The sequence below is a fragment of the Tauraco erythrolophus genome, chromosome Z (genome assembly GCF_009769465.1).
Source record: "Tauraco erythrolophus isolate bTauEry1 chromosome Z, bTauEry1.pri, whole genome shotgun sequence".
NCBI lineage: Eukaryota > Metazoa > Chordata > Aves > Musophagiformes > Musophagidae > Tauraco > Tauraco erythrolophus.
The window spans coordinates 81,875,366-81,898,742 of NC_141496.1; the positions used below are offsets into that span (position 1 = coordinate 81,875,366).

The following is a 23,377-nucleotide window of genomic DNA, read 5'->3' on the forward strand; positions in this document are numbered from 1 at the left end:
GGGACAGAGTTGGCTTCCGCTGTGCCAAAAAAAAAAAAGCCTTCAGGACTAACTCAGCTACATTATTTCTAAATATGCTCTTGGCTGAAGACTGGTGATTTATTAGCTTGAGTGAAAGTAATTTTCAAAGATTAGGAGAAAGTTACTTCCTGTTACAGGCACAGTAGATATGTGTGATATGTATAACATAGACTGCATAAATGTATATATAATTTTTCAGACCATCTGCCTGTGATGGTGTCCATTTACAATATTGCTAGCTTCTTGCTGTTGAAAGTTTTTTAATGGCACATTTAGTCTTGCTTTCTCCAAACACAAAAGTGTTTCTGAAAGTAGGAGAGAAAGCACTGTTTCATCCCTCTATAGTGACAGCAACTAAAGAGATACAGCACTTTTTGCCAGACAATAGTATACTGTCATCATTGTAAGGATGAAGCGAATCTACATTTCCAATTTAAGCTGCAAGCATTAAAAGAGCTTGTAAGAATAGCTCACCATCCTGCCTTGGCATTTTTTTTTTTCCCTTGATTATATCTTCAGGAAGAATTAACATTTTAATACAACATTTGCTCATGGATTTGCAGTGGTTAAATCAATAGTTAATGAGGTTCGTCGTATAATTTGAGCTTGTAGTTTGTTTATGCTAGACCAACTTTATCCATACTCCAAACAAATTATCTCTTATAATCACCAGCCTGAAGATAAATCTCTAAATGTTTTTCTGATGATAGTGCTGTGGTTGGCAGGTGTTAGAAGTGCCTCCCAGGGACAAAGATTGAAGATGGGCTTGTTCTCACAAATCCTTCAGGCGAGGTTGTTTAGCTTTCTATCCTGTCATCTGCAGAGGAGCCTTGTATGGTGCCCTGCTAATGAAATCTAATAGGCAAAGGTCATATATCTTTATGAAGAAAAATGCAAAGCTGGTGAGTGACAAATGTGCTCCATGGGGTTCAACGGACGATGCTTAGCAATAAAATCCATGTTTAAACAGTGTTTCAAACCGCTTGGCATATCTCTGTTTTTTATGCCTTAACTACTTTTTGTAACAATTCTCATTACTAGTGATGGGATTAGATAAATACAAAAATAGTTGAATATACATGCAAAGTTGTCTATATAATAATTAAAGAAATAGGTGGGGACTTTCAGTGGATAATTATTTTTCAGTATTCATTGCATAATGAATAAGATGGCTCACACAAAACTACGTGGAAGTATTGTATTTAAATTTGAAAGCTCAATTGACTAGGAATAGAAGTGTACTAGCTAGTGCGAAGATGCAAAGATTTAGGTAGATTCTAGAATCAGCTGTAAATCAAAAATGCCTTTGTCAAATGTCAAAATACAAAAAAAAAAAAAAAAAAAGAAAAAAGGGATGGAATGTAAACAAAACATGCCGGCATAAAATTACAGATAGAACTTCTCAAGAACACAAGTCAGTGCCTTTAAGAAATTGCTAATCTGAAGTTACAAGGAATTAAATAAACCAGATATTGTTGAATCACTGCTGTTTTTTGAGAAGTTACCAGTTCATTTGCTATAGTTATACTGCTGAGCTAAGAGACAGTTCAATAAATCAACTCAGGCTTGATGGATTCTACAAACCATTGCAATGAGTGCGCGGAAGAGGAAAGAAATCTCTTAGTATTCCCTCTTTGACAAAAGGGTATGCAAAGAGCCTGAATGGTTGAATGGTTGATTAATTTTGCCAGAAATTTTCTTGACAGCCAGAAATGTGTTTTTGCGTTACCATGTTTGCATGGAAATTATTTTGTAAGGTATGAATTATTACACATAAACTTACACCTGAGACTTAGCTGGCTAAAATAGACAGCTCCTGGTCAGTATATATGTGGTTGTGATGTTTCTTATGTTTTAATTCATCACTTTGGCAAGTCAGCCTTTTGCTTGTTACTGCTTGCTAATCAGTCAACAGTGAAATCAAATATTGTGTGTGATGAAGTGAACCTTGTAACTGAAGTGGTAGGTTGTATCTTTTTTGGTATTTTTTAATTGATTTACAAGCTATGGAAAAATCAGACGGAAGTTCTTAACATAGGATGAGGAAGGAGAATAATATAAAGGACAATAAAAAAGTGTATCATATGCTATGTCCACATGGGCTATTGATTAATAAGACACGACGACAGTGTTTCTTTTTCTCCTCTGTTTCTAAATAATGTATTAGATTGTATATACTATACTGTACTTTAGTAAGGAGATTTTTCCTTTTCACTTTGTGCATATTTTGGGCATGTTTTGTACAGATGATACTTGATTATAAATGTGCATAAGCAGGTCCCTGGATTCCTTTACTTTTAGGGTTTGGATACTCATACCATGCAGTTCCCTCCAGAAAAATACGAACGTACTTACTTCAGCCTTAAAAATGACCTGAAGAAAGTACATTTTAACATAGTGCAAGTACATTTCCCTGTAGTTCCTTGCTTGCAGCAAAAGTCATACTGTTAGGATTACAAGTTTTCTAGTTTGTCTCTTTAGTTATTTTACAGAGACAAAGTTTTAAAGACACATTTGAAAAAGGAGGTGGCATGTAAGCCTTTAAACTTGAAAATCATATCCATATGTTTTTCTGTGTTTATTTTGTTTTTCTAACAACTCTGAACTGCTTATCCTTCAACTGCCAAAAATGCTGAAAAATGGCAGCTTTACCAGTCACGATTTTCTTTTTACAGGAAACATCCATTAACAATGAGACAAATTACAAGCGCTTCGAATTTCTTCCCCTAAGGATGGAAATAAATAAGCACTTTCACCTTTATCTCACTATACCAGATGATGTACATACCTTCTTTGATTCCCGTGCCTCTGCGAAACCTTTTTTCTTCTAGATTTTGTGGTCACAGCCATCTAATATTACCATGTCGTTCCAGTGCACACCTCAACAGTTTGCACACCATTACCTGTGTTAGCTTATGTCTTAAGGCTAGGTGCTTAATGTTTATCTCAAGCCGTAGTCATAGCGCCTGAACAGAGCTTCATCTCCAGCCCTTCAGGTCTATTACATTCTTTGAGTGTATGGGCACAGACCCCACCGACACCAGAGAGCATTTTTGACTGTTGTATTTCAGGCAGTTAGTTGTACACCTCTCTAGTCAGGGGAGGCTGCCTTGCTTACGAATAAGAATTTGCATCCCTTCAGGTGGGTGGCTGTGATGGCCGCTGAAGGCAGGTATTCCTGCCAGAGGAAGAGTGTTCTAAGCCAAATGGGCCATTATGATATCCTTACGTTGCATGGATATCATAATGTCACTTAAGATACATGGCAATGCCGTACCCCAGCTGCTAAATTCAAAGCTGTCTCAGCTAGCTCTGAAAATGTGGAAGAACAGAACCTAAGTTTAGCTGAGCTACTTTTTTTTTTTTTTTTTAATTTTATGAATGAATTGAGGCTTTCCAGTCCTTCCTGGAAATCGTGTGCTGAGATAAATACATATAAACTATGAGCATCTTTGTGAGTTCTAGTTAAAGACAGATTAAAATGGACAAGCCTGAATTTGAATACACAGAATTTGTACTGGTATCAAATGCGAGTAACACCTGTTTAGCTCTAACGCCGATTCATAAAGAGCGGATCATTGTTAAGACACACTATCATAAAATGTACAAGTGCTGTAGAAAAGGCACTATTTCTGGTGTGAAATTGGCTAAACACTGTCATTAAATAAGGCATGAAAATTTCTTTTATTATACATGAATCCTTCTTTCTTTTTTTGCCCTCCTCCCCACCCCCCCCCCCCCCTCAGTTATTCTGTATTTAATGAAAATAACAGACTGTTAATAAAACACAGCCATCACCTATAGTAAAGGGAGCGAGATCAATGCTGAACAGGCATTCATCACTTTATTCTATATGCGGTGTTTCACAATGCTATAGAATTTCCTGATTAAATTTCTTTCTAAGTTAAGCCCAAGATGCTTAAAGTTAAACATAAGGTGTGACTGGGGTCTCTATAGAGCAGGGTAGCACAAACTCTCAGATGCCCATTCTCCTGCTTTTCAATTTAAGACCTAATACCTATTTCTCTTTGGAAACTTTAGATAGCAACACAAAGAAAACAGGATTAGCTGCTGTTTTTGTTCTTTTCTGAAGACTGATAAATATCGGTATAGCAGAGCTGCTATTTAATAGATTAAAATAGATTAAAACAACAACAACAAAAAAATGCGATCTTTCCTTACCAGAAAAGATGGTGAATTTTGTACAGAGCATTTTCACCAGTGGTGTTGACACAAAAAAGAGGTAAAATAGTGAATATACTTCCCTGTGTTTCTGGACTCTTATAAACACCATACTGTTCATATTGTTTTTCTCGTTTTAGTGTCCTTACCTGAAAACTTTTATAAAAAATTGAGTCTTTTTCTGCTTTTTTGCTTGCCTTTTTTTTTCTCTTTTTTTTTGAAGGAGGGGGCTTCTAGTAATTAGCTGGATTTACAACAAATGGCACACAGACTGTTAGCTCTGCATGTGTGCTATAACATTGGTGTTTACCCTATTATATTGCAATTTAAGTATGTCATAAAGTTTTATCAGTGATCACATAGAAATAAACTGGAATGCAGAAGTACTGACCATGAAATATTAAGAGAATACAGTGTGAAGCAGTATGTATCGACTTCTGTATTGTGATAATTGCTTTGGTTGTGAAAATTGTAATGGGATACAGTGGTATTCCTCATTTATATTTTGTGATGGTTGGGTATTTTTAGCAAATGAGTTGTCAGCAGAAAGGCTTCATTAGACCCATCAGGGTATCTGCCCATGAATAACGAATCCCAAACTGTACTGACAGTTTCCTTGAGCCAAAATGATGGAGCACCTCTGACAAAAGCCATATTGTGCTCTCCATGTGAGGAGTGTGAAGAACAAAAGAGACAGTTTGTTCTTAATTTGATCAGGTTAATATTGACACAGTTAGCTTAGAAGAATCAGAAGTGTGTGTAGTGTACATTTACAGTGATCACTTAGGTAATTGGCTGTTGGTTTCATGCATCAGAAAGTGTTGCTAGAGACAGAGAAGTTACAAATTCTCTTTGGATATTTCTTGGAGATTTTGCTTCTTTTAAAGGATCATCCATGTTTATAGTCATTTTAAACATTCAATTAAAAAAAGAGATTCCTTAAAGAAAATCAAGTTCCAGAGAAAGAAGTGTCACAGCAATATACAGCCTACAAAAAATGGTATTTCTTAACAGAAATACGTAATAACTGAACAGGTCGCATTCAAAAATCCTTCAAAAGTCTATGGATTTCTTACAATTTCTCATTCTGTTTACCCGGATGATAAAAAAAATATTTGTTATTTCAAAATATTCACCGTATTGTTACATTGTAGCATTGTATAAATTATTTATATACGTTAGACAAAATAAGTGCACAATTTTATTACAAATGCTAAGACACTAAGTTTCTCCAGTATCTATATTGCTGTTAACTATGCAAATGCATTTGTAAAATACATTTATTACTAGATTCTATTTATTTTAAGTGTATTACATTTCACATATACTTACAGTCTTTTTTTTTTTATATAGGTTACTTAGAGGGCAGTGCAACAATTAATAATGTTTACATATGCTGTTTACTGGCTATACACTATGCAAATATTAATTAATATTTAAGCCAGCACATGCTAATAAAATAAGGAAAATGCTGTAAGAATGAATAGCTGACTGACCTTTGTCATGGTTTGGCTGTATATATCAGTGTATTTCCTACTATACTAATTCATCAACAGCATATTTCACAGTGCTTTTAATTAGTTTGAGATGGAGCAGCTTAACTGTTGAAATGATTAACATTTCTTAATTTCTGAGGGAAATGTTTTGTTTTCTGTTAGCATTTACAATACATGCAACATTCTGGTTGTTTACTTAGGTTAGCAAATTTGTGGAATTTGTGAAATCCATATGTCTACTATGTCTTTCAATATATAGTCTTTGTTAATTTACAAGAATTTCTTTACAAGAGTTACTTTATGGATGTTTGAGGGGAGGGATGGAGTTAAACTAAGTTTTAGAAAAAATGAGTACTGAAATTAATAGTATTTATTAACATTAATAAAATACCTTTGCTTATTTAAAAAATAATAATTAATTCTATGTTGTGTTTAAATAGTCCAGTCAATCAAAAAAAAATTGATGATATAGAGTCATGATACTGTAAGACATGTAATCTGATCTTGCTTTTATTCAATAGCTTAGCCAACAGCATTTTCCAGCAAATTTCCTCTTTGACCTATTCTTTTAACAAGATGTATTTGCCTTGTGTTTCCTTTCCGGGTGCACTTAGTGAAGTAGCAACTTATGAGACACATGTACTGTTGATTATCAAAGTGACCATTTATATGAAAATTGAGTACCTTACCTTGTCAGGTATTATTTGAATATTAATTGTCACTTAGTAATAGTAATGTGAGAAGCCTGTATCTTATTCCTTATGAAACAAAATTAATAGGGTCCTGGGTTTTATACCTTTGCTGAAAAATGACTTTTTTGTCAGAAAGTTTTCTTGCTGACAGGCTATGGGGTAAAGTAATAAATGGGATGTGGTCAGCATCATTTTATTTAACGTGGACTGTGTTCTGACATGCCTTAATGATTTTCTCAGTATTATTATTGATTGGATGTCACTGTAAAACATCTCTTGCCCTCTTGCTCTTTTAAATCCTCAAATAATTTACATATTTTCTTTAAAGATGTTTTTTTTCAATGGGGTGCTGGCACACCTAAACCCATTCCCGTGCTGCTCTAAGCAGTCTCTCTCATCAGTTGATAGTGTTTTGCACCAGGCGGCGCTGGTCCGTTACGATCCCAGTCAGAAAAGCATGCAAACTCTGTGAGATATCTTTTAAAATGCTGATTATTAAAGCTAACATTATAAGGAGGAAACACTGTAGATAATCCTACATCCCTTTAGGTGGTGGGAACCCTGAGGGGTGTAGCATTGAATAAGACTCCAATCCATGCTCAGCATGCTGGAGACATCCTGTTCGTAGAAGAGATTTCCACCTTTCGGTCATTTTAGCTATTACAGGATCTTCTAACAAGGATACAACTCGTTCCTCATTTCTACTGTCAAGCAGAAAGGATGTTCAATATGAGAATTTTTTGCTGCACTTTTAGATAAAGACAAGGATGCACAGGTGATGTAATTGCTAGTATCAAGTGGATGCTGCCTGCAGGCTTCTCTGGTACAGTTACATGGCCAAGTTTATTCTGTGCCCAAGGAATATGTGTAGCACAGCACAGCCAAGAGGCCAAGCTGGATGTGAAGCACAGGAAAAAACATGCAGTACATAACTGATCTTCTGCAGCTTGTACCCAATGGAGAGGGACAGGTAGTCTGCTCAGGGTTGTGCTTCTCTCAGTCATCAACATGCTGAGAACCTCAAGAAGAAAAAATACTCTGAATAATAGTAAGTTTAAGAGCACGGAAGGAATGGAGACAAACTCAAGTAGCTGGATCAGGTAGTTACTGCAGAAAGTATTTTTGGCACTCCCCGACTTACCACTTTGTGAGTGCCAAATGCAGGTTGAGATGATGGCAGTTATTTTCTCAGTCAATCCTGCTTTAAAGAGGCTTCCAGCTCAGTCATGTGATTTTAACAGAAAATTTCTAATTCCTTGCATTTTCAGCTGATACAAGCAGTATAGAAGATAAAGCATCACGAGGCTTGAAGGCTGGGCATTTTTTAGAATGATCATTTATTTATGTTACATGTGGCCATAAAACACTTTGCAGACTAGGTCCCTGATTGGTCCATATCCTTCCCTGTGACCTCCCGATCTTCTTGAATTGGCTGTGAGTGAGCTAATCATTATTAACTGAGATAAGGAGTTACCAGGGATTTTCAGATGATTTTCAATCTGCTGTAGTTTAAATTTTTGATTCAAATATATTTTAATTATTCTAACTGCCATTAGGAATGAGATAACTGAAGTAACTTTTCCATGCGTAAGCACATTTTGGTACATTTTCTGATATACCTAATACTTCAGTCTTCAGGAAAACGTTACTGGTTTGGACATTCAAACCTGATTCAACATAATTCTTCACTATAACCCCCTATTCAGATTTCATATCTGAATGTCCACCAGTGGATTGACAGCTGACTTTTATTTGTGCATTAATCTTCATGAATTTCACATAAAATCTATTTTTAGGTGCTATGCAAACATCAAAGTGGAACTTCATTTCTAATCTCGGAAAAGAATCTACTTCCAAAGCATTTGACAGATTTTTTGTTTGAAGTTTAACTTACAGGGAGGGAGAGATGCATTTTGTGGACACATTTGAGTAGATTAATAAATAGTATTTGTATATATGTAACCAAAACAGTAATTTATCAGGTAGGAGACAGATGCAGGGGAATAACATGCCAATCTGCCTATACAGTTGTGTTGTGTTCATGATGAACTGCTGTTTATTCAGGGCCAGTGTAGCTTGGCAGCATCAGAAGAACTATTAGGTAGAAGATGATAAAAAACTATCTCAAATACAAATAGCAGAATCATGAAGGAGAAAATAAAAATTTTCAAGACTTTCTTCACTGGCTGTTAACAGAACTGAGGACTGAAGAGAGGCATTTGTACTTTGTGCATTATGTCCTCAGGTGAGAAAAAGGGATGTATGGTTTATGTTGCAGAATCTAGATAATTTGGCATTGGGCTAGTCCAAGCATAGATGAGAGTAGGAATGACAAATGCAGCGTTTACCTTCTGTGTATTTGGGGGATGGGAGGACGTGTGTGTGACAACAGGCATTTTTTTGACACAAGGAGATTTTAAAACTGCTTTGCTTTACTCTGTCCTTATTTTGAGGGGTTATTGTTTTGAAGAATTGCGCAGAATTCAAAGAGCAGGAATAGAGGAATCTAAAAGAAAAATCTGTGGTAAAATTGTATACAATTGTGTAATATCATAATGGAGATATATATATAAAGAGCTGCAAAATTAAGTTAATGCATATAGTTTCCTTTTGAGTGCCTGATTTTGCACCTCAATATTAACTATTCTAACTATTCTATTATGTTAAATAAGTGACGTGAGCAATTTCCTAAAATATTTTTTTAGCAAAAAAGGGGTTTATTCAAGAAATAGCAATAGCCCAATACTTGTAAAATTAAACCAGAGCAAAAGAAAACAGCAGGAACAAGTAAGAATTCCATTTCAGCAGCAGTTTCAGGAAGGCAAAACCTACCTTTAATATTGTAGCGTTCTTCAGAAAAAAAATCCATTACTGTGTTGTGAGATCAGTTCTTGATTTTTTTAAAGCACATAGCTGTTTTGATAAATGGAATGGAATTCAGTTGCCAGTTATAGACAGTGATGCTTGTTAACATTTCTCACTATTTTCACCACAGATTTGGATGGAAAGAGCAAGGATAAGACACTGACATTTATTTTAATTTCTTATCATATTTCAGGACTGCGTGTTACACAGGAGCCTCGTTGGTGATCTGAAAGCATTCATAGATAAATATGGATTTGATGTACTTGTCATTTTGGCCAACTGTTTGTCAGATGAGAAGCAAACAAAACGACAAATAGCAGTATACTCGGAAAACTTAGAGCTAGGCAATCAAGTAAGTACCTGGAAAAAGAATCAAATAATGTCTTTCCTGAAAAAAATGCTTTTTTAAAGTAGTGTATACCAAAGTGTTGAATGATTAAGAGGGGTCAAAAAGTAGCAACAGTTAGCTGGCAACTGAGTAGCTATTTGACATGGCTGCATTATTGATATGATGCAAAATGAAAGAGTGTGATATTTATGACTGTTTCAGACCAGCCTAGTAGAAGAAGTGTATGTTTACAAGAAATATAGAAAGAGACAAGATTTTTCAATTTAGCTAAAACAGAATGATCTTTTTTTTCACTAGTTTTGGCTTGGTTTGTATTGTGATCTACACAAATGAGTCTTAGGCAGTGAGGGATGAGCAAACATATTGTAAATTATAATGACCAGAACTCATCCGTGTGCATGTTATCACTAAAGAATTCAAGCTCTGAAATGAAGCCAGATTATGACTAGGATGTTCATTTATCCAAAGCCAGATTCTGTTCATTTTTTAAACTATATTCATCCCCAATTTACGTGGATTTTCTTTTACTAGTGAAAAATAAACTTCAAAGTCAAAAGGTACAATTTCAAGTAAATATCCTGACTGATTATTTAATAAATATTTTGTATTGATCTTCTGTTTTAATACTGCATCTATTTAGGGATCATTATAAGGCTGTTACAGCAAAATGGCCAGGATATAGATTAATAGGAATAGATAGGTAGGACTGTGTTACATGCTGAAGTAGTCAGTATGTGCCCTTATGCCCATGATTGCAATGGCTTTTGAAACATCCTATTTTTCAACAGATTTGCTGTGAATTAGAAGAATGTCAGAATCCTTGTTTGGAGCTGGATCCTCTAGAATGTGGATGTGACCAAATTCTCATTTATCATCAAGAAAATTCTTTGGTGTCCTGTGATCAAATTTTTCTTCTAGTTAAGGAAGTTATAAATAGAAGACAACCAGAAATGGTATCAAACAGTAGAACTTCTTCTACTGAAGCTGTTGCTGGAAGTGCTCCACTTTCACAAGGATCTTCTGGAATTATGGAGTTATATGGTTCTGATGTAGAACCACAACCCAGTTCTGCCAATTTTGTAGAAAATCCTCCAGATCTAAATGGATCTATGCAAGCCCATGTTGATGTTAATGTAGACCTTGTGAGTCCAGACAGTGGATTGGCTACCATTAGAAGCAGCCGGTCTTCCAAGGAGAGTTCTGTTTTCCTTAGTGATGATAGCCCTGTTGGAGAAGGTGCTGCTTCCCATCACAGCCTTCTGCCTGGCTTTGATTCCTATAGCCCTATTCCTGAAGGAGCGATTGCTGAAGAACAAAAACCTCAGTCTAGAGACAATGGTGATAACTATGATCTTTTCAATTTCGATCTAGCACCCATGGTTACAGCTCCATCCGAGTCATCTTCTCGTTCTGTTGATTGTTCCCCAGCAGATGACTATTTCCTTAATAGTGATTCATCAGAAGGACAACAACTGACTGTGCAGAAAGAACTTGATGAGGCAAACCTGCTAGAAAATGATACAGTAAATTATTCAACTAACTTACTTATAACAACAAATGAGGAAGACAGTTTAGCTGAATTTGAGGAGAATCCAGGAGAAATGTGTGAGAAAACTTCAAGTTTGATCAATTTAGTTGAGGGTGATTCTTCGCCGCCAGAAATGTTGAAATCTGCTGATTCAAGAATTCCACCAACTCCTATGAACAGTCTTGTGGAAACTTCTCCATTAGATAATGGGCAGCCTTTATTTTTCCCACAAGATGTCATTAAAAAAATTAATGAAATAGATGGCACAAATTATTCTCAGTCTCGTGTTAGATATGGGAGCTGGTGGGATGGCTTTGACCTAGAGTCCAGAAATGCTGATACATGGAGTTCAAGTGAGCAGGAATCTGTATTTCATAGCCCTGTCTTATGGAAAGATTGTAAAGAAAGCCCCTTGCTACGAGAACATATTGATAGAAGAGCCTCAGATTCTGTATTCCTCCAAAAACAGCCAAAGCAAATGGAATACATGAAAGCAAGTCTATGGGATAATCAGTTTAAACAAGATAATTGGAACCATGAGAATCAAGAGAAAAACAGTGAACATCCGCATTTGCAAACTGCTTCTTTAGAGAAGACAAAGCAAGAACTGGAGAGCTCTGCTGACCAGTGGAAAGTCAGTCAGCTGACACCTATGATGTCACATGCATGGTGCAATGGTGAAGGGAAAGGTAGTCAGCTAGCTGGAGACTCTTCTGAAGTCTGGACTAAGTTTGATGCAGACGATATTGCTAGATCCTCAGAAAATGTATGGAAAATGCCCCAACTGGATAGAGAAAAAAAATCAGTGAATATTCCTGAGGAATGGGCCATATCAAAAACTAGTTTATCAGATTCTTCAGAAATCATAATGGACAATGAGACTGAAAATTCACCTATCCAGGTATCGCCAGAACCCTGGGATAAGGAAAGATATTATTCAGTAGAGGAATATGGAAAATCTGAAAATACAAATTCTATTTTCAACAATATGCAAAATAATTCCAAGCTGCAAACAGAGGAAAAAACTGTATTTGGTGACCCTAAACATAGACCAAAACAATTTGAAAATATTGAGGCCTGGAATATGTATGATAAAAACATCATGAAAGAAGTAACAGAAGTAGTGGTGCCATGGGAGGACACCTTCTTGTATAAACACTCAGATCTTAGTTCATCAAACATAGGTGAAGATTTAGTTGTTTCTCCACCAGACACCAATTATTCAACATCTGATTCATATATATCGCCTACATATGTGGAAGATGAAAAAGAAAATGAGGACAAAAATTTTGATGAAGAGACAGTTGTTGATAAATTGATAAACCAAAATTTGGCTGAGCCAAAAGTACTTGAGAAGTCACATAAGGAACCATTATCTCCTAGAAGCATGTCTTTTTCAAGCGCCAGAAACACAAACATCTGGAACACTCCCCTGAATAATGTCACTCCGTTGCAAGAAAGAAATTCTGAAATTACTGCTCTTTCTGCCTCTGCTAAACCTTTCCTTAATTCAGAACAAACAGCTAATCAATGTTTTTCAACTGAGATACATACCAGTGAAAACAATTTTTCTGTATCTGAGGGCAGAAGAATAACACCAGTATACAATCAAACAGTAAACGACTTGTCACCACCACAGAACGAATTAAATACTAGACAGACAGCAGCTGGAAATGTTGAGACCGTGAGCAGTGCTCCTGTAGAAGACACAGATGCATCTACGCCAACTTCAGACACTGAGAATGGTTTGGATCTGAAAATATGTGACTTAGGGAGTGAGATGCTTAGTAAGAAGGCAGCACAAAACACTGCTGATGTTGATGAAAAGCTAGATAATCAGGATTCAGTGCACCCACTGAACTCATGGAGTTTACAGAGTGAGCAGGGTTGTGAGGAACGCTGGGACAATGCCATTGTCATCTCTCATGAAGGAAAAGACAAATACAAGAGAACAGATGAGACAAGTGGACAGCAAATCATTAGTGACATTTGTAATAAACTTGTGCAAGAGGACAGTGAATCTTCATGTAATGCAGATTTGGAAGAAAACAGGTCAACAACTGAAATTTCCAGCTCCCCTGAAAAAATGAGGAATACTGTTCATTTGGAAGTGTTAGTTGCAGAGAGCGAGCTGGTTTCCAATCAAAGTAATCCAGTTAGTCAGGAAGAGAAGAAAGACTTCTTGCAGAATAATATAGAATCTTCTTCAAGTGCTTCTGAGGAAGGCAGAAATTACGAATCTTTTGAGGACTCCAGACCACAAAATTACAGTTACAGTGAAACATCACAACTGCTTTTTGATAAAACTGAAAAGGTCACTACAGTGATAGAGGATGCAACAAGTCCTGAGATTGAAAGTATCTCTGAAAGTTCTGATAAGGGTAGTGATAATCTTGAAAATAATTCTTCTAGAATTCCTGGAAGCTCAGGCATCTGGAATGACTCTGGAAAGAGTGGTTGTCACCTAGCCACATCAGTTCTTTTGATGAATGAACCACAAGAAGGGCTGGGAGAAGTGATAGAGGGCTTACATGAAGTTGTTCCTAACCATCCAGGTATTTGTAATTCAGAGTTAGTGTCTTTCAAAAATAGCTCAGAACTGAACAGGACTCATGAAAAGTCTTTCATAGATGAATTAAAGAGTCATCCTTCTGGATATGTCAGTGTTGCTGACATTACAGATACGTCTGTGGGGGAAAATTCATTTTCACATGGAATAGGTTCTGGGAGAAATGAAAACCCTGAAAATTCAGAACCTGCTAATAATCCATGCAGAGAGCCATGTCTAATGCTTAATGACAGTTTTCCCCAAACTGCTTGGAATTCACAGCCGTGTGAAGATTTGCAATCCCCTGGAACAAGTCCTGAGGCAAGTGAAGTCCTTGAAATGGCAAACACCACAAATAGCCTTTCAAAGGATATACAGATCAAAAGTTATTTGGAAGAAGATACTGTGTGGAGTGATTCAATAAATGATTATGCACACTCAAGTGGAACAAGTCCTGATTTAAGTGATGCATCCATGAATGTGTGGGGAGACTTCCCAGTTGCCAGTCATCACAAAAGAAGTAAGGATATGTGGGATATTAAAAATAATAAAAATCTTGAACATGCTTGTAAAAGGAATGAATTTGAGAATGAGTGTGAAGAAGGATTTGAAACAAACACTAAACAGAATAATGTTCCTAAAAGCTTAGATTTTTGGAATGCCCACGTAGATGATGATACTGTATCTTCTTTATCAAGTCCTGACATGAATGAGGATTCAGAGAATTCAGAGGCATGTCCAGAAGTGATTCATGAAGATTCCACATATAAAAACAAACAGCACAAAGCATCTGAAATTGAGGAGGATTATGCTCAATGCAATGCAACAGGTCCTGAAGCAAATGAAGATGATTTAGATGCAAAAACTAAGGTGGGAGAGGAGGTCCAGGTAGGCATCTTCAATGAAAATCCAGAAACAGTTAAAGCTAGGAAAGTATTGCAGGAGGACTTGGCTAGAATGGAGCGTAATGAGACTTCTGAATACTTAGGTCACTGGGCAACACTTCAGAAAAAGGCTCAGGTGAGTATTTTCAGTGAAAAAACAGGTAGCGGCAAAGACTCATATTTGTATCAAATGAATGAAGATACTACACCAACTTTTGCTGTTGGTGATAAAGAAGAATATTCTTCAAAAGCTATAGATATATGGAGTATGTCATTGGGAGCTGAATTAAGAACTGATCCAAAGTCCACAGTAAGAACATTTGGTTTTCCAGATGACAGTTCAGAATGGTGGAATTCACAACCGTCTGAAGAAAAGCAATTGGAAGATCAGTATTCTCTTTCAAGTCACTCTTTAACAAACCAGTTAACAAATAGTAAGGAGGATTCCTGGGGATCACTTTCACGAGATGAAGAACTAACACAAGCACGATTCACTGATGCAAGTAATGATGGAAATCAGCCTCCCTTCCTGTACTGTGATGAGAAAGAAAATGAAAGGCTAGTACACCCTACGAATATTCCTGATAGTCAGATAAATCAAGACACTGTACAGCTCGAACAGTTTGCTCCTTTCGTACTGGATAAAGAAGAAAGTTCCTTGAAAGAGCTGCTGTTTCCTACAGATGGGGAAAATAAACTGTCTCCACAGAATCCTTTTTCAGATGAGGAAAGAGGTATGCCAAATGTATCAGTTCAAGAAATCACTGTACTGGATCTATCAAAAGACAATGAGGGAAATGCAAGTCTCATTCCTCAAGAACAACAGCGGGACACCTGTGAAAACTTAGAAGCGCGTAACTCCCTACCAAGTGCTTTCACTGCAGAAGACTTATCTTTTGAAATGACAGAGAAGTCAAGTCCAGAGTGGAGTATATTAGGTCCCCGAACTGCACTTATACCAGATATTTTAAAGGATAACACACAAGAAAGTAACCAGCTGTTTTCAGTGGAACCTGACCTGTGGTCTAATGCTGAGCAGATTGTCACTTTGAAATCAGATGGAGAAAATCCTGATATATTAAGTCACTGTGACCAAGATAATAGTTCGGAGGCGTCAAGCAGTCCTGATGTGTGCCAGGAGTATGAAGCTAAGCATGCCTCTATCCCGTCTTCTCAGATTGGGGTGGAGCCTGAAGACAAAGATAGTCAGCCAATTCACACGTGGTCAAATACGAGTAAAGAGGCAGATTTTGATTCAAAGTGTCAGTTAGTAGTGCAGAAGGTAGAGACACAGTCTGAAAGTGGTATCCCCCAGGACTCTGAACAGGAAAAGACAGATGAATCCTGTCAGGTAATCTCTTCTAATACTCAAGAGCCTCCTGAATTTGCAGTTTTGGAAGAATGTGGTCTAGAAAATAGACTTGTTACTGACCCAACTGAGTCGACTGAAATTACTGATGAAGTTTTAGGATTGACATCCTTAGGTCTGAAAGACAGATTCCCTGAAAGTTTTACTCCTGCAAGCCATCAAGGAACACCAACTGATACATCTCAAATAGTGACCTCTCAAATGCATTTGGTTCCCATGGATTTTGCTCTACCCAATAAGGCAGAACAAAGCTTAAATGAAATTCGTGCCATGGCTGAAGTTGGAAAATATTCTGGTATTGATGATACAGTGATAACTGGTGATCAGCTAGACATGTCAGAAGCGTGTGTGGATGAATCTGAAACAGGAGTAGAACATAATGTCAGGAACACATCATTGACTAATGTCCAGGCAACTACATGTGGTGAAAAGAATGGACTGGCAGTAGTAGGCAGTGAAGCAGCAGAAGGGGAATCAAAGGATAAACAGATACTCTTTCCCAAATCCTTTCTGCTTGGTGGTAATGAAGACCATGAATCTGATTCAAATAATCAACTGGTTGATGACGTAGCAAAAGAATCTGAAGATGTAATTGAAAATGGTGTTCCTGGGTTTAAGGAAATGCCCAGGGACCAATCACCAGTGATGTGCACTCCAACATCCTATGTATCTTTTGATGCTGAACTCTCTGGCAGCAAAGAGTGTGTGAAGGATGAGCTCTTATTTCAGCAGCCATTTTGTGACAGCGTTTCTTTGAAAAAAACGTTACCACTGCCAGCACCTTCAGAAGGTGCAGAAGGCATCCTAATGACCAAAGACAGTAGCATTAAAGATCAGGTGACTGAAACATCCACAGAGTGCCTTCAGGAAAATCACACATCAGTACTTTCCCTCTCCGAGTCTGACGTAACTCTAGGAGCTTCCGAGGTTTCCAGAGGAAAATCTGAAGCAGAAACAACTGCTCTCGACTCACCGCCAGGTGGAGATCAAAGATCCCCTGATGGTAAGAAAACCTGCTCTCCAGAGCAAGTTCGTAGGCCAAAGAAAGAAGGAAATGTCTGGAGTATTGCTGCTGAATGATCAGGCTTTGATTGAAGTTTGAGGTTTGCGTTTCTCCCTGATGTACAAAACTCTGTGCTTTGGGAGGACCTCTAGCATCACCCTTCTAGACGGGTCTAAAGCTTTTAAACATTGAAATTAAACAGAAATTAGTTCTGTTGTTTGTACAGAGCCTGGCATATGGGAAGTTCAGTCATTTGTCCCTCGGGAATGATTGCAGTGTTAATGTATAATCGTTAGCAATAGTCATGATGATGATGTTATAAAATTCAAGTACACATTAACAGAGCAAAGCAAACTGAGAAGAGCTTTATCTCACTGTACTGATTTAAAGAAATCACAGTGACTGAAACAGTAATTCAAAAACTAATCACAGTTTCTGTTTGCCTGTTTTTTTAGAAGCTAGCACTGACTCGCTACTTTGTAGGGAGAATAAGCCGAGAAATTCCTCTGAGAGCCTTGAACTGAGAAGTACAGAAGGTAAGGAAGATGTGAGGATGCAGGCACACCAAGATCCGGCTTCACTGGAGGTGGATTACATCCTTGTTACTGAGGAAGAAAATACACCTTCAACGAAGGATACCCTTGAAATAAACAAAAGTGATTTTGCATTTCAAGAAGCTAATGTAGCTGAACAAACAGAATCTCCTGAAGGCTTTTCACCCTGCGGCTTGGATACCTTTCAGCCAATCTCCATGACAAATGAAAGAGAAGATCACTCTGTTTGTGGAACTGAATGGGACTCTGTTCACTTAGAAGAGAAAAGTTCTTCTATTGTGCCTCAAAAACAGGATGATGAAAGGAGATCACAGGAAAGCTGTGGGCAAGATGAGGGCTGGATTATATTGGGCCAAAATGAAGTCAGTGACATACCACCTGAAGAAGTCTCTGCCAAGTCAGAGACACCAAAATCAGGGTCTGGACATGCTGGAGAAGAACTGGCAGCTGTTGTAGCACAGGAATTGATTCCTGACAGTCGGGCAGAATTTCAGGTAGAAACTCCCCTTCAGAAATCTACTGAACATGAGGGCTCTTCTCCTTCGGACAGCCTGACTACTGAGGATGAGAATTCGAGCATTGCAGGAACGCGTGTGTTGCAGATGGTTGGTGGTGATGGTGCATGGGAAGCAAATTCTCAACAGAGACTTGGAAATAACCTAGCAACAGGACAAAAAATGAAGGAGGAAACAGTGCTTCTCAACCGTGAAAGAGAACTGAGTCAAAAATCAGGGTAAGGAAAACCAACCTGTTTCCTTCTGTTCACTTTTTATCAATGTTATTGAAGTGCATTGTGAATAGATGTCAGGACTTTCAAGCCTGAAGTACTCATTATATTGACATGATTTAAGTATCGCTGCATTCCTCCCTTTCTAAAACAGAGTCTTTGTTCTTGGTTGCTTGATACAAGCCAAATTAAGATTGTTTTCCAATGCAGGAAGCTTGTAAGGCCGCTTCCTTGCAGGAATAAGTCCGTCTTCCTTCTAGTAAGTCCCTTAGACTTCGTAACCTACCTTTAGATCTGAAATAGATGTGTCCAGGGAATGCAGGCCAAAGCCAGGTACTGATGGTATTGCCAATCCAGACATAATGCCAGTGATGAGATTATGGAGGCACTGAAGTGAAGTACCATGTCCACTGGGAAGACAGATAGGAGAGACTCAAGGCCAGAGTCAGAAAAAGGTGCTGATTATAGAGGAAAGAAAAGGATGATGGAAAATTATGGTCTTTGTAGTTATTTCCAAGCTTCAGTCAGGTCAGAGTAGCATTTCTGACTGTTTGAACTGGACTGGCAGTTGAGGCAGTTTGAGTATATTTGCACCTGCCTTTGGGTGAAAGTACAGCCCCTGTGCTGGCTCTGTTACTACTGACTGCTGTCTCTCTCCTGACTGATGGAGAGAGAAATTACTATCTTGATGCCATTTACTGTAGCATTTTGAAGAGTGTTTTTCTGTTGTTGACTCCTTCTTTTACAACCAGGAAGTTGTGACTGCTACAGTGGACTTCTAAGGTAGCCCCAGAGATGCAAGTGTGGAAGCCTGACCTCGTTTCTCCTGGGCATCTAAAACTGTGATGCTGCAGTTTTTCAAAGAGAAACCTGGCATTGCATTTATACTGTGAAATTCTTGTGAGCAGTACAAGAAACGTCCCAGTACAAATAAAACTAGGCAGTGGAACTGCTTTGTACTTGTTACTCCTTTCGGACGCAACTTACCCAAAAGAATGTATGTGGTATGAAACATGTGGATACATACTGTTTGTGTGAAATGCAAGACTGATTTTTCACTTTTTTTCAAGTTTCTCCCAAGCGCTTGTCACTTCAGTGTAGAATATGTCACATTCACACTTCTATTATTAGGTTTTAATTGGCTTGCAGTTTATTTTGGACTGTACTTTTTGAAATTTTCACTAGCAATTCTGCAGTTTTAGCAGTAAGCTTTTTTTCACTTAAAGGTAGCATGCCTTTGTATGGTCGCATAACCAGGATAACAGCATGTACAAATAATCTGTAATAGAAAAGCCTGTCTTTTTGCTACCCTCCTCCCCACTCTGCTCAAAAAGTTCACATTTTATTAAGATTTCAGGGATGAGTAGTTCAATACCTCTGATTTATCTTCCCTGAGATGTTAAAATATCTCCCCTCTAAACATTTTCACCCATTTTTTAAAGACTGTATCTTTACCACAGACACTGTTATAGCTGAGCTATTTTTAATAGCAAAGCACTATTACTATTAGTAGTGCAGCCTTCATCCTTAACAGAAAGCCCAATCTCAGAAACTCTGAAATGCAATGATGTTACTTGCAGGCTTAAACTTAAGCACCTGTATAGGTCTTTAGGATTTCTTGACAGACAACATTTTGAGTAGTATACAGAGCATGCTTTGCCCTCGCACACTGCCCCTGGCTGGAATTGCTTCTATCTAACTAGGCAGACAGCGCTGAGGAGAATATGAGATGAGAGGGGCTCTGTTTTGGTACGGCAGTGACAACTTTTATTGATGCAAGTTAGCGTTTACTGCCCTCAAGAAAGAGGCAAATCTTCGGAAGGGTTAGCAGAAGTCGAGCACTCCCCAGTTCTGTAGAGTGTGAAGTAAACCAAATACTGAGTGCTTGACCTTGAAACTATTAAAGGTAGAGCACAACGTTTCTGTTGCGCTCCATCCTCCAAGCTTCTAACTTCCAATCCAGCAGGAAAAGCAGAAATTTTGAAATTTTCTACAGAAGAGAAATTTGGAAGAAGCAAAACAAGCAAAATCTCCAAGCAGTTGTTTTACATCCACATTGTTGTGTGGAAAGGCGTCTTGGGGTTTGTGGATGTAGGAAAACTGGATGTTCTTTGACTTTGAGATAGTTTGCTTGTTAGGAGTAGTCCACTTCTGGAAGTCGTCTTCCTCCATTATTACTGCAGGGTTTCCCTGGATGTTCATCAAAACCAACTAGTTTCAATGAATAAATCTGGTTTCTCACAAACCAGTAAGTTCTAGCAAAAGCCTTTAAATCAAAAAACGCTTACCACCTCTTCTCACAGTAAATGATGGATGGGATGGGAAAAAGGAAGGCTTGTTTAGAGGTGCTGGTTAGTTGCAGGCTTACAAACCTGACGTGAACAAATCAGCTGTCAACTCCTCTGTCTCCCATAAAGCATTTTAAACTACAAGCAGCCAGATGCTGAACCTGCTTAAGTCACACTGATTAATTGCATGCAGGCAGCATCCTAGGGTTTGGCTTGCCATGCTTACATGCCTATCATGTTCTTAAAGGGAAGAAAACTGGTCCAGGTGTCTAATCTTAAATTATTTTTATGAATCAACACAATGGAGTTGAGATAACTTTGAAGCAGTAAGATTCTTTGTTAGATACCTCAACAAAAGAATCTAATTTTTGAGCTTACACTGTCACTAGAAAAATCATTCCTATGTCCATGGATTTATAGGGTTTTTAACATATTATTGCTATGAATAATATATAATATAATATATATATGTTCAATCCACTTCGAAAAGAACTCTGCTCTTCTTTAGGAATTTCTGTAGGTGTCCAAAGTAAAAACTTGAATCTCATACACAATAATAGTTCACATTGGTGTTTCATGTAGTACATTCATTTATCTTAGAGCTTAGTGTATTCTCTTAGACTGATTCCCACATTAAAGTCCAAAACTGGACTGTGTTAATGTAAGAGTGTTTTCAATGAAAACTTACATGCACGATGGAACGTGGTGCATCGTGCAAGGAAAAGATACAGTAGTTCTTAGTGTAGCATATGTACATAAAAGATCACTATAGCTTCTGCTATAGATTTTTTCTTACCTGTCTTAGAAGTTTTTTAATACTTTTTTAATACCAAATGCCTTTTCAGTGGATAGCAGTGGCGATTTCTGTCCTTGATGCTGTTGAAGTTGAAGCCCAGAGAAGTAAAGAAAAGCAAGGAAGTTAGCTCAGCATCTGCTTTAACAATTATTTATGGAAACACGGAACCAGTGAAGTCTACTTTACTTTCGGTTTATGTTTCGTTGTTAGACTTTGTTTTTGATAAGATGTGAAATCTAATGGAAAATGTTATTAAAAATATTGCTCTTGTATGAAGATTTTGTATCTAATAGAGATTGCTTTTACAGTGCCTTTTTCCCTTCAGTTTCCCTTGTGCTTGGTAGCTGATGTTCCATGACCTTGTAGTAAGCTTGTATCTGTAGTCAGATAATGACTTCAGACTTTTTAGAGGAGAGCAGAGACACATGCAGATGTCCCTATGTGTGCCCTCAGCATGATCACGGAGGCCTTGATTCCTTTGAAACCAAAGCAAACATGAAAAAAAAATATATGGTAGAAAAAACACAAACAGCTTCCACAAACAGCTGAAGAAACACAACTGATACAGTAGCAGTGTGTAATTAGAAATGCTTTCTAATGCCTTTTGTTGACAGTTTTAAAAACACAAGTTCCCTCTTAAAACACACCTCAGTGTGCAGCTTTAAAGTCTAAAATTAACTCACCTTCTTAGCTGACAAAGTTTAAATCAATGTGATACAGCTGAACTGCCAGCCTGTGGGAGGATAGCACAGCAACACTGCTGTCATCACATAAGAGAAGATACTAAGGCTTCTCTCTTGTTCTTACTGCGATAGAGTTTCTGGATGGCCTGATGGTGCTAGTCATCAGGCTCTGACTCCACCAGAGATTTGCATCTTTGAAGTAGGCTTTGGTAGAGCTGAACCAAATTCCAACTAAATGATGATCAGCTTTCAGAAGTAACCTGCTGCCTAAATTCCTGTACTTCTGAAAGGCCACAATTTAGACTTAGGAAAGTTTCTTGGTTTCTTCACTAAATGTGACTCTTGCCTTGACTGAGTAGTCCATTTCCTAGCTTATGCTTAATTAAGCCTGCTTGGTATCAGAAAATTAAGCACCCTTAATCTGAAGGACTGTGTGGATAGCACAGATTACATTCTCTGCCCATTTTTTTTGTTGTTTTGTCAAATACTTTTGCTTTATACAATTAAGTTTTCATTCTGAACCTGTAACACTCGTCTCTCTGTTAGTGGTTTAAGAAGTACCTCCTGAATCTCGGGCTTTCTCTGCTGCAGCCTTTGCTTCCCTTAAGGAAGCTTTCCTTGTGGCTGCCTGGGTGTCATTTCATATACCCCTTGGCAGGATATACAAATTAGGTTCCTTATTTTTAGGTGGGTACTTCACCTTCATATATTTACGTATGGCACAAACATAGTATCTCTGGAGAATAAAGAAACTCATCATTTGTACTCAAACAGATGATGGAGACATCCCAACCAATAGACAATTGAATTCGTAGTCCAAAGTTTATGGAGGCTTTTACTCAGTAACTGCCTTCTAAGCCTCTTTCTGAATCTACAATTTATTCACATGTCCCTGTTCAGAAAAAAAATGAAGTTCATGCTTGCATACTGTGCTGAAGTACGTTCCTCTAGTAGTGGAGTAAAGGTCGGTAAAGGATGCAGTTTGCATTATTTTCTGCTCTCGTCCAGAAAGTGTCTGTCACTTTGTCTGAGAAAATCGACTGTTTTGTTGAAGAGGAAATTAAAGTTTTGAAACAGAAAGCCTAAACAAAAATGGGAATGAGGAAGTGGATTAAAATCTTGATGTCTGCCGGTCACTGTCCTCTTCGTCCTGATGTCAAGCATAACAACTCTCCAGGCTGTTCAGGTGCATTTTAAGAATGTCTGTGTCTGGTGGCAAAGTTCTTCCTTTCTGTCCTGTTTTTCTTCTGCAAGAAACAGCAGCAGCAGGAAGGGAAGTATGAGAATGCTTGCTAGCATTAAAACACTGAAGAAAAAATATAAACCTGTCTCAGTAATATACAAACACCAGAAATAATAAACCCTAGAGGTTTCTTTGGCCTCATAAAAAAG

General features: G+C 37.7%; 1 protein-coding gene across 1 annotated transcript in view; it reads left to right on the plus strand.

Moving 5' to 3' along the window:
• Positions 1-23,377, plus strand: part of PRUNE2 (prune homolog 2 with BCH domain) — a 111,309-nt gene that overhangs the window by 42,049 nt on the left and 45,883 nt on the right. Inside the window, exons 6-8 of the mRNA XM_086629911.1 lie at positions 9,450-9,608; positions 10,394-16,937; positions 17,393-18,224. Of these exons, the coding sequence (XP_086486037.1) occupies positions 9,450-9,608; positions 10,394-16,937; positions 17,393-18,224 (7,535 nt within the window). The remainder of the gene's footprint in view (positions 1-9,449; positions 9,609-10,393; positions 16,938-17,392; positions 18,225-23,377) is intronic.